Genomic DNA, 12617 nt, shown 5'->3' with positions numbered 1-12617 from the left:
ACTGGGATAGGGGCAGGGTGTCTTTCTATGATCCATCTGACAACACACACATCTACACTTTCAAACATACCTTTTCTGAGAGGGTTTTCCCCTATTTCTGGGTCGGCTGTAAGCAGAGTCCTTTGAAGATTGAACCACTAGAGATCACTGTGAGAGCTGGAGAGTTCAGCTGAGAAATATACTACTTTGTGTAAATGTCATCTCTGCTATAAAATCAATGCTATAGTCTCTGCCTGTCTGTCTGTGAACTTTAGTTGTTTGTAAATCCTTCCCTGTGCTGTTTTTGCTGCCCTGTTTGAGATGTTGGCTTTTTTATGTATTGTGATACTGTGATTATCTTTTGTTTTCATGTTTGATTGACTTTGCGAAAAACACTCAATCAAAAATGCAATCAAAAATGCTTAAATATGTAAACATATATAAATATGCCATTGGAAATAGCCTATAGTATATCATATATTCTCCTTCTCCTGTCTTGATTTAGTTTTGTATAGCTGTTTGTGATATGAATGTGAAGTCAAGAGAAACTGATGACTAAAACATTCAGGCCTTATCTGCTGTTCAACTGACACCAATAGAGAATCTTCTGAAGGTCTGAAGTTGAAATAGGAATTGTTTTGACGAATTGAATAAACTTGGAAATGATTGAATTAATGGTGCCTTTTACTCTTAATTATTCATCCGAAATGTTAAAAGCTGAAAAGGTTGCAGCACAAGCCCCGAATCTTTTCTACTGGTGTAGCCTACTGCTTGCAACCTAGCCTACTTTAAAAGCTTGGGCTGAACCATGTCAGACTACTAGATCGTATATCCAGCGACAGAAATTCGGGGTTTGATCACAACCTGTCCCGCCATTGAAGTTTGTCTGGGATTAATTATTGAATTAAAAATTGCATCATATTTATTTGAATTGAAATACTTAGCGTGGTGTAGCCTATCTTACCCCTGGACAGCTACGGTTGAAATTCGAGTTCATGTCACTGCGCGTAAAATAGTGAGCGGGACAGGACAGACACGACGAAAGAACACACAGAAAGGTATGTAAAATATTCATTAGTGCAATTCAATTAGACATATGACTATTGTAACTACAAACAACGTATTTACTGTCTGTCTGTAACTATAGGCTACTGTATATGAACAGCAATACGATAAGATAATAGGCCTAGCCTAGCCTACAGTGTTTTGGGTATAATTACGTCCACGTTTAGATTACAATGCATGCAACATTTCCATCGAAATTTAGGGATATTTGAATCCGGTTGTTTTTGTGTAAACAGGTATTATAATGTTTAACTGGAGGGTATGGTAACTTTGCCAACGTGTCATTTTATTCTAGGATATTGAAGATGGGTGACCTTTCAAGGAAGGCAAAGAAGAGAAAGAAGGAACAAGCCACTCCGGCCACAGAGGCCCTCCCAAACTATCCCCAGGTCCGCTTCGTGACCCCCTCCCAACTGCAGCTAGAGATCCCCTCACAAACCAACACCAGCCTCCCAGTGTGGGATGCTATGCATTCCCAACAGGTGGACATCGTTTGGACTGTGACACCGTACAGTATCAACGTCCACTTCACTCCTCTCCTCGCAAAGTCAGCGCAGACCCAAAGTAAAAGCAATACCTTGAGTACACCCCAGATGTCAGTCCTGCCCCCAGACCTTAGCCAGCCTCACATAATCATCCAACCCTTACCTCAACAAATGAGCTCTACCCAGCCCCAAAGCACCCCCAGTGCTGTGCTCGTCCTCACCTTCCCTCAATACACCTCCCAGCCTGGAGGGGTCACCGCTGTACCTCATCAGCCCCAAAACATGACCCCGAGCCCCCTCAAATGCACCTCTCTCATCCTCCCCGTGCCTCTCATCATCACCCAGCCCCAGCCCGTTTCCAAGCCTACAACAACACCAGCCAAGAGAGGCAGTTCCGTGTCCTCCTCCAATCAGCCCCAGCCAAGCCCTGCTAAGCCCTCGTCTTTTCCTCCCAAACCACCGATCTGTCGGCCCTTCCACACCAATGGAATGCCTGTTCAGATCTGCGAGCGCTTCCTCGCAGGCCTCTGCCGGACAGGAAGGAAGTGCAAGCAGCATCACACCCCCTACCCCTTCCACTGGCAGCTGTGGTGCTTGGAGAGTCACCAGTGGGTGGACTTGTCCCCGTGCTCACAGCTGAGGATGGAGAGGGTGTACTGTGATGTCGACAGAGACTGGATTTACATCAATGAAGGGTGAGGGCAGAATCGTCCTCTATTCTCTCCCTTTTTTCTTCTTTTTTTAACGTAATTAACCTTTTTTTCATGTGTTTTTGTTTTTGTTTGTTTGTAAGGATAGTAGTAGTGCATTCATGTTTTTGTTTTTTTACGCATCACACCACAACTCACAAAAGAATGGATTTTGTTCTGGTATGTTCTTTTCTAGAGATGATCCAGATCCAGTCTTCTTCTCCCTGGACTTTGACAAAATGGCGTTGGGGGTGGGAAGTAAGAAGTACGACGGAGCCAGACGGCTGTCCAACACCACTGACCCAGCCAGGAACCCCCACCTCCACACCACGTGGCACATGAACTGGCGGAGCAGCCACGGGTGGCAGGAGTACAGAGAAGTAATCGCACGATTGGATTGTGGTTATTTATTGTTTTTCGGTGCATTCAACGACAGGTTATTATATATATATGTGACAGTCAGCTGGTGAAACCGTGAACAAGTCGCCAACCAATCAAAATGACTTTTATTTTGAAAATGTAAATAGATTGAAAAATCGAACATCGAAAATCAATGACACACTCGCTAGTCAAGCCAAAATATTGCAATGCAATGGATTCGGTGAGTTATCCCCACTACTATTATGTGACACGTCCTAAACGTCCTAATGCTTTGGTCCTCATATCGGCAACCAATCGAAATGTTCAGACTTTTCTTTTGAAACAGGGAATTACGCTTCAACGTTGTTGAGAATCACAACACAAACTCGCTAGTCAAGCCAAAATGCTGCAATGCAATGAATTCGCTGAGTAATCCCCACTGCTACCTAGTTAAACTATAACACTACTTGACATTGTTAGCAGGCTCACAAAACAAGCTGTGTTAGTTGACTAGTTGTCTATCATTGATTTTCAACAACGCAGAAATATATTTACAGTTTTCGAAAGAAAAGTCAGATCATTACATGGGATCCTGATATGGGGACCTAAGCATTAGAACAGGTCACATACATTGTGGGCTTTGTTTGATGCTGTTGCTGTTCTCCTGAAGGATGTGTCCAAGATCCTCCTGGACAAGATGGACTCCTCATTGACTCCACAGTGTTCACTCCACATTGGTTCTCAGGAGTACAAAGTGGACTTCATCCTTATGCTCCAGACCAACGTCACCACCGGGTTCCAGCGCAGTGTCCGATGCAGACCCACCTTCCGTTCTCCTACGTCCATGGAGCCACACCTGAAGTATGTGTGTTGTTTTAACACCAAGGCCACACCTGAAGTATGTGTGTTGTTTTAACACCAAGGCCACACCTGAAGTATGTGTGTTGTTTTAACACCAAGGCCACCGATTGTTTTTGTTATGTTATGAGGTCCTCGGAAACGTGTGGAATTTCTGATATCTTTTACCAATGCAGTACGTTCAGATCTACGCAATGTAGTATTGAGTCTTGCTTGGCCGATGCCATGGTGCACACCAAAGCAGGCGGGTGTAGATCAGACGTCACTACAGCCAGTTACAGATGTGAGGCTTCACTGTAGTATGTTGTTTCCTACTGCTGTGACAAAGTCTCAACCTTTTGCTTTCCCTTTCTCCACAGGACAGGCGTCCAGAGTGTGTTTACCACCACCCCGAATGAGCCGCCCCCAGCCAACTTCAGTGTGGACCCCCTGGAGGAGTTCAGCACCTGGTACCCCCCCGTGTGGACTCTCGTCCCAGACCAGGACTACAGTATGGTGGATGTACCATCCAACTCATTGGCCTACCAAAAGGTCTATAGCATGTTCCATAAGAGTCTGTCAGAGACCAAGGTAGAGATTGTCAGCATTCAACAGATCCAGAATGTCCTCCACTGGGACAAATATCAAAGGTAAGTCACAATACCTGAGACACCCAGTTACATTTTAGCCTCCACTGTTCTGTGTGTTTAATATGCGTTTCTTGTAGGAAGATTATGTCTCCATAAGGATTTCAAGTGTGAGAAGACCTTCCCTCTCTTTAAACCGGTCCCTAAGCCTCTCACATTCCAGCTGAGTAAGGTTAGGCTGCCACCTTGTGGCGAGCTTGTGTAACTACCAGTTGTAGCCATGGGGGAACTTTATTCGAATCTTACGGAGCGTCAACATAAATAACAATACTGTAGATGCGTGAGCGAACAGAGCAGGAACATAAACAAAGAAAAACACAAAACAAAACCCCAAAAGTTTAAAAGTATTTAATTGTTTAATTAATTGTTAATTGGTATTTAATTGTTGTTCAATTGTTCATTTTTTAATAAATAACATCTTCTTTTTAAAAATTATATATATATATATATTTTTTTTTTTATTAAGTATTCCCACAGCTGTAAGTAATGAAATAATTATTACAATTATCTTCTTTTCTTTATACTCAAACCCGGGACTCTACATTTATGTGCAGTGATTCCAGACCCTGTCGGTTTATCTGATACCTGGTTACAACTGATAGAACAACAATGACCTGCCCTGCTATTGACTGTGAGGGGCAAGCACACTTCACAATTTCCACAGGAATTGTACCTGTCTAGTTCTAATTGGAATTCTAATACCCGCCCAAGCCAAATGTCGACACCATGAGACGCCTGTCTAATAATCTCCCCTCTGTCACAGGTATCCTGGACGTCCCTGTCTACAAGAGCAGGATCCACTCCCTCTCTTCACACTCTACTCCGAGTTTAAAAACTCACAGGTACGTCACGCCGCTAACTAACTACAGACAAACAAGCCAGACAACCTTTTACTGTTTAATTTCTGAGTAAGCAATGATCATCTGGATGACTGAGCTCGTAAGGTCTGCTGTGGTCATGTTATGTCTTTATCTGTCGTTTCTCTCTGAAGAGAACAGTCGAGTCGTCCAGAAACATTTTTTTTTCGTCAACATTTCCAGAACAATGGCCGTAGTAATCTGCTGTTTCTTCTGTGGAACTGTAGTCTCAACATTGAATTGAATTGAATCGTTTAATGACCACACGACCAAGGTCGGTGGAATTTGTTGTCGGTACAGATGGAAAAAAACTAAATACAGCAGTGTCAAATACATCAAACATACACACATTACACATGACTATTACAATGGACAATGTACACACATAACCACAACAACAACATCCTCCTCTCCTCACTGCAGCACTTCAAAGCCTTGGCGGAGGGACAGAAGTCGGACTCTTCTCCGTCAGCTCCTCGGTCCGCTACGGGAGAACCGGAGACCCTGACATTCGACTAAGGACAGCCTTCTTATGACCTGACGTGATCAAGGCCCCCGGCATCTAAGAGACTGTTTGACCCTAGGGGGCCACCGTCACTCCTCTCTTGACAGACGTCAGGCTCTGTCCCTGCTTCAGTGTTGGAAGATGCTGCCTTGAGAGAATCACTGATGTGACATGACTGGATCTGTCAAAATATGTGTCAGGGAACATTGTTTAGACATTTTCCAGTGATGTGATATCAGTGATGACTCCAGAGGAGGGAAGGCTGAACAGGGAGTGTTTAGAACTGTCTGTCTGTGACATCACGAGGTTGGTGAAACTTCACAAGACAATAGCTGCGTTCGTAAATTCGCCGGAGCGCACACTGGGTTCAATGTCATAATGGAACCAAGTAATTTGATTGGACAAGAGGCAGTCACGTGGACGCCCCGGCGCTCTCAGAGCTAATTTACGAACGCAGCCAATGTAGAATGGGCAATAACACTTCTTTTTTTTTATACTTTATTTTTCTTTTCTTTTTTTACATGAATAACAAAGAACAACAACAACAACAACAACAACAAAAAACAGACAGGTCATTGTGGGTATCGCATTCTTACATATGTCTTCAATAGTTTGCTTTGTGTCACAGGTTACTTTGTCCATTAGTCATAATAGATTCAGGGAATATCAGTATCACTCTCAGTCCATCTTGTCCTCAGAGGGAATCAATAAGGTTGTTGTCCGTACAGGAACTCTGTGTGCCCTTATTAGGGGTGGGACGATTAGAAAATGTCATGTCACGATTATCGTGGGCAAAATAATCGCGATCCACGATATTATCGTGAGAATTAAAAAAAAACACACTGTAATCACTTTAACTTAGATTTTGTTGTATTTTTATAGATATTATTGATTTTTATTGTGTGCCCACTGGCACTAAACACTCTCTCTGAAGGAACACTGGTTGCAGGTATGCATAGAAGCCTGCGTGCAACCCTGGAAAGGTGAGGCAATGGACACGGGGCCGATGCAGCCATGGTGAGAAGGCTAGCATACGTTAGTGACTGACTGACAAGGCTGACTTGACAGTCACGTTACCCATGCAGGCTGAACAATCGCGCGAGACAAATTTCTGTGAGGATATTCGCGCGCGGCTCATGTGAGAAATCTCAATTATATTACTATTTATTTATAACATACGATTATTACATCCTCCCTCTCGCCAGTTTGGGGCAACATAGACTTCTCCCCTGGTGCCACGGATAGGGGTTTCAAGCGGTGGGACAGCAAAGGGATGGTTACTATCGGACATTTATATGATACGGAAATACTACTTTCATTTGACCAATTATGTAAGAAATATGACCTACCACGAAATGAGTTTTTCAGATACCTTCAGATACTAAGTTTTTTTTTTTTTTCTTTTTTTTTTTTTAAAGTTTTTTTCAGATTTTATCCCTTTTTCACCCAATTTGGTAGCCAATTTAACCCAACTTAGCATCCAATTATCCCCTGCCTATTGCATTGGATCCGCCGCCCGACCCCGTGGCCGGCAGTCCCAGAGGAGGGCGCCAGGCAGACTAGGCTGACTGGCTCCTCGAGCCCAGTACCGTTATTCCGGCACCCCAGGGGGCGGTGTTGCGCGACGGATCCTAGTCCAGAAATACTCCTATACCCCCCCTCGGAAGCGGCCGGCCAATATGCCGCTTCCCGTGTGCCTCGGCCATTATCTGGATCTGGCCTAAGTTTTTTAAATAGCCAAAAAGACACTGGCCTCTGTCACCAACCCTCTCCGCTGGAGGAGATAGTCTCTGCTGGAAAGACGAGAGGCATTCTGGGGCTTGGGTATAGAGCACTTTCGAAATATGATAAAGGCAAACCTGCATTTACGCCCAAAGACTGGAATAATGACCTGAACATTAATACTGATGCAGCAACTTGGTCACTAATATGGCAATCGGCAAACGACATCTCAATCTGTAATAGGACGAAGGAAACGCAATTTAGACTACTACAACGTTTGCAGATTACTCCCCAACTTAGACATAAAATGGATCATAACAAATCGGAAATGTGTACAAAGTGTATTACCGAGGTTGGGAGCTTTGTTCATTGTGTTTGGACTTGTAGATATATAGATGATTACTGGAAAGGTATAGTGGATAAAATTCATCTAATTCTAGATGTTACATTGGATAAGGACCCCATGTGTCTATTGTTTGGGTTGCCAGACAAACAACTTAAAAGTATGCATTCCAAAAGACTTCTGTAATTTAATTAATTTTAATTTTGCCATTTAGCAGACGCTTTTATCCAAAGCGACTTACAATTACGAATTACAGGGACATTCCCCCTGGAGTAACTGAGGGCTAAGTGCCTTACCCAAGGGCACACTAGTAGTGGTGTGGCTTCAGGCGGGATTTGAACTCAACCTTCCGATCCCAAGTCCAACTCACTATCCACTAGACCACCACTTCTGTGTATCCTCACTTTTTGTGCAAGGAAAAATATATTGCTGAAATGGATAGACTGCAAACCGCCTACAATAGCTGGATGGCACAAGGTAATTTTTGATATGATTCCTATGGAATATCTGACATATAGGTATAAGTGTAAGATAAAGACATTCTATAAGATTTGGTCTCTGTTCTTAGATTATATTGGTACCAGACTGGCTGCCATTGTAATGAAAGGTTTGGTGGATTACACTCAAGAAAGTACACAAGACTAATGTGTAACAGATCTACAATGTATGGGTCACAATATTATTTACTGTGCTGGTGTTGTGCTGCCGCTGTGTTTAGGACTGTAAGACATGGATGCTGTCTCCGATGGGGGTGATCCCCCCATATATTATGGCATTTGTTGTCATTTTCTTTTCTGTTTATTTCTGATATGTGACATGGCCTCCTCCCCCCCTGTTTTTTTGTTTTTGTTTTGTTTTGTTTGTCTTTGTTTTTTGTTTGTTAGTTTGTAAAAAAAAAAAAAAAAAGAGAAAGAACATTTTCTGTTATTGTTTATGGACAATGTACTGCATAACAAAGTGCAAAACTAGTTTTCTACTATTAATGGGACAATAACCTCCCCCACGGATACTAGTTGTTGTTGTTGTTATGTCCTGTTGTGTACATGTCTCTGTGAAACTCAATCAAAATATTAACAACAACAACAAAAAAACACACATAGGTCACATACATTAATACATACAATAAAAACAGACAGATCAAATCATGATACAGGTGATGGTACTCCTGCTGGGCATTGCTGCCTGACGCACCTCCAACAGTGCCTTTAGAACAGGTGTGCTGTGACACCTCACTGAACACCTATGTGGGCCTAACTGGGTCATCAGCTGGGGACCACCAGTCAGACAAAGCAGTGTTTATAAAATGTAGTGCCTATTTAAAAAGTCCAGTCATTTAAAAAAAAAAAAAAAAAAAATAATAATATTAACGATAAACACGATAATCGTCCCATCCCTAGCCCTTATCCAATCATTCAGTCACAGAAGGAATAATTGAGAAAATAGAATAAAATAAAGTAAACTTAAACAGGTTGTGATCAATTATAAAAAGAAAAACATACAGAGACCATTTGCGTTTGATACCACACAAACCCCCATATAGAGCTAAGTTGGGGAAGAGGAAGCAGTATCCACCCCTCTGTATAGTATCCATTTCGACCAATACCTATACATCTTATCAATACATAATCTCAAGGAGAAGGTGAGACTCTCCATCTCAAACATTCCCTGTATTATTGTTATCCACTCTCCTTTTGTTGGAGGGTTCTTATTCAACCATTTCTTAGTTATTGCTTTTTTGCTAGCTACCATTAATATTTTAAGGAGGTACTTATCCTGAGTACTAAGTGTGGTCGGTATATTACCCAAATATACAATATCGAATCTCCATTCAATCTCCATTCCCATTATCAAATTTATTTCTGAAATTATCTCTAGCCAATAGGATTGAATTGCTGGGCATTCCCAAAAAATGTGATAGAAATCAGCCATTGAATTGTTGCACTCTCTCCAGCAATTCCCGGTTCCCGGTGTACCATTCTGTAAATATTTTCTTCTTGGAGTAATAAAAAACCTAATAATGTTCTTCCATGAATATTCTCTCCATTGTCCAGAGCTAGAGGTGGTGGATTGTATTTTACATAATTCAACCATTCTTCCTCAGTTAGGACTATGTTTGCTTCCTTCTCCCACCTATCCCTAACATATAAGGTGGAGTAGGGGTGGGCATCAATGATCGACGATCGATAATTGATCGATAAGGATCTTGGTCGATCACAAAATATTTTGCTCGATAATCTTTATTTATAATAATAATAATGGAAATTTGTTTGTCCACGTGTCACCAGATTGCGTTCGTCTCTCACCCCTGAACATGTTAACATGATCATCTTTCTGAACAAGAACCAGTAGGCCTGCCGCCTACAGTCTCTCTCTGGAGTTTAAATTTAAGTTAAGCTGGACGCTCTTAAGGACACTAACGTTTTCAGGCATCCTCCTATTTGTGAGTAACTGTTTTTTTACTGCTCCTATGGTGAGTTACTTATTTTCTATATTTTTATTTATAACGTAAAATGTGTTTAAGTTAAACAATTTAAGCTACTCACTGCCTTGTTTAAGAGGATTGTTATCTGACTGTAGTGTCTAGTTTGAATGTGAATGAATGAATGTGTGCAATAGCAACACAAATAAAGTTTTTTCCCCAAGGAAAAAAAAATAATAAAAAATACTTTTTTTCCCACAAAATACTTAAAAAAAAAAAAAAAAGTTTAATGGAAAAAAAGCTTATCGATTAATCGATAATTGATCGTTAATTCTTGCGATTATCGAAAAAGAAATTGTGATCGTTTGCCCAGCCCTACCTACCACCATGATGTTTTTGGGGGTCTCCTACCACCACGATGTCCCCTACCACCATGATGTCCCCTACCACCATGATGTCTCCTACCACCATGATGTCCCCTACCACCATGATGTCCCCTACCACCATAATGTCTCCTACCACCATGATGTCCCCTACCACCATGATGTCTCCTACCACATTGATGTCTCCTACCACCATGATGTCTCCTACCACCATGATGTCTCCTACCACCATGATGTCTCCTACCACCATGATGTCCCCTACCACCATGATGTCTCCTACCACCATGATGTCTCCTACCACCATGATGTCTCCTACCACCATGATGTCTCCTACCACCATGATGTCTCCTACCACCATGATGTCTCCTACCACCATGATGTCTCCTACCACCGTGATGTCTCCTACCACCATGATGTCCCCTACCACCATGATGTCTCCTACCACCATGATGTCTCCTACCACCATGATGTCCCCTACCACCATGATGTCTCCTACCACCATGATGTCTCCTACCACCATGATGTCCCCTACCACCATGATGTCTCCTACCACCACGATGTCTCCTACCACCATGATGTCTCCTACCACCATGATGTCCCCTACCACCATGATGTCTCCTACCACCATGATGTCCCCTACCACCATGATGTCTCCTACCACCATGATGTCTTTGGGGGTCTCCTACCACCATGATGTCTAAGTGTATTGCTGTCTGGGAGTCTCCTACCACTAGGGGTGGGCATCAATGATCGACGATCGATAATTGATCGATAAGGATCTTGGTCGATCACAAAATATTTTGCTCGATAACTCGTTAACATTTTTATTTATTTTTTATTTTTTAAAATAATAATAATAATGGAAATTAGTTTGTCCACGTGTCACCAGATTGCGTTCGTCTCTCACCCCTGAACATGTTAACATGATCATCTTTCTGAACAAGAACCAGTAGGCCTGCCGCCTACAGTCTCTCTCTGGAGTTTAAATTTAAGTTAAGCTGGACGCTCTTAAGGACACTAACGTTTTCAGGCATCCTCCTATTTGTGAGTAACTGTTTTTTTACTGCTCCTATGGTGAGTTACTTATTTTCTATATTTTTATTTATAACGTAAAATGTGTTTAAGTTAAACAATTTAATCTACTCACTGCCTTGCTTAAGAGGATTGTTATCTGACTGTAGTGTCTAGTTTGAATGTGAATGAATGAATGTGTGCAATAGCAACACAAATAAAGTTTTTTCCCTTTTTTTTCACAAAATACTTTTTTCCCCACAAAATACAAAAAAAAAAAAAAAAAGTTTAATGGAAAAAAAAGCTTATCGATTAATCGATAATTGATCGTTAATTCTTGCGATTATCGAAAAAGAAATGTTGATCGTTTGCCCAGCCCTAAGGTGGAGTGATTCTTGGTGGACTGTATACCGGTACTCAGATAAATTCTTGACACCAGTTTCTTGTGGGTGTTGCCCGTAACGCATCAATAAAAATGTTGACTAGACTCATTTCAGAAACCTCATTATTTTTTATATTCTTATCGAAGTAATGCCTCAGTTGTAAATACCTGTAGAAATCTTGTTTCTCAAGGTTGTGATTATCAATAAGATATTGAAAGCTCTTCAAGCCTGTATTAGATGAAATTAGGCAATATGATGTAATTCCCTTCCTGGTCCATTGTTTAAATCTTGTATTCGTATTCCTTACACTGACAGTCGTTCAACAGGCTAGTATTAAGTCTCCAGACTGTGTTCCTGGGTTGGGCATCCAAATTCAGTCTCAAATATACACCTGCGTGATCCGACACATCTTTAACCCCTATGCTACAATCAATAATCCTCTGCCTCTCTGAGTTAAACATAAAAAAATAGTCAACTCTGGAATGGACCGCGTGAGGATGAGAGAAAAAAGTAAATTGTTTCACTGAGGGATTGAGTTCCCTCCACACATCAAACATGCCAATCTCTTTAAGCAACTTTGCTACATGTATTGATTCAGGGTTCATTCTTTTTGTTGGGTTCGATGAATCTAGGGCGGCGTGCAGTTGCACATTCCAGTCCCCCCCACAGATCAGAGTACCAGTGACTTCTGTGGCGATTATATCGAATATTTTTTTAATAAATGAGTTGTCCCGTCCTGGTGGTCTATAAACATTAAGCAGTGTTACTTCCTTAGAATCGAGAGTCCCTTTCACCAGAACAAAACAACCGTCTTTATCGTTAATTTGCGTGGAGGCTTGGAAAGCCACTTTGTTCGGAATCAATATTGCAACACCCCTCGTACGTCCTTTGGCATAGGATGAGTAAAAAGTGTTTCTGTGTTAAGCATATTT

The 12617-nt window shown here is 41.7% G+C and overlaps 1 protein-coding gene across 1 annotated transcript; it reads left to right on the top strand.

Moving 5' to 3' along the window:
• Positions 1–1349: 1349 nt before the first annotated feature.
• On the top strand, positions 1350–5438 carry LOC308154893 (uncharacterized protein; the record flags this gene model as incomplete). The annotated part of the gene is made up of 6 exons (XM_080528110.1): positions 1350–2224; positions 2415–2598; positions 3249–3439; positions 3796–4065; positions 4826–4904; positions 5343–5438. The coding sequence occupies 6 exons, from the start codon at positions 1350–1352 to the stop codon at positions 5436–5438; spliced, it is 1695 nt and encodes a 564-aa protein (XP_080384236.1).
• Between the last annotated feature and the right edge of the window lie 7179 nt (positions 5439–12617).

The sequence above is a fragment of the Nansenia antarctica genome (genome assembly GCF_963989245.1).
Source record: "Nansenia antarctica genome assembly, chromosome: 4".
In the NCBI taxonomy this organism is placed as follows: domain Eukaryota; kingdom Metazoa; phylum Chordata; class Actinopteri; order Argentiniformes; family Microstomatidae; genus Nansenia; species Nansenia antarctica.
This window is presented reverse-complemented; position numbering and strand designations above follow the sequence as displayed.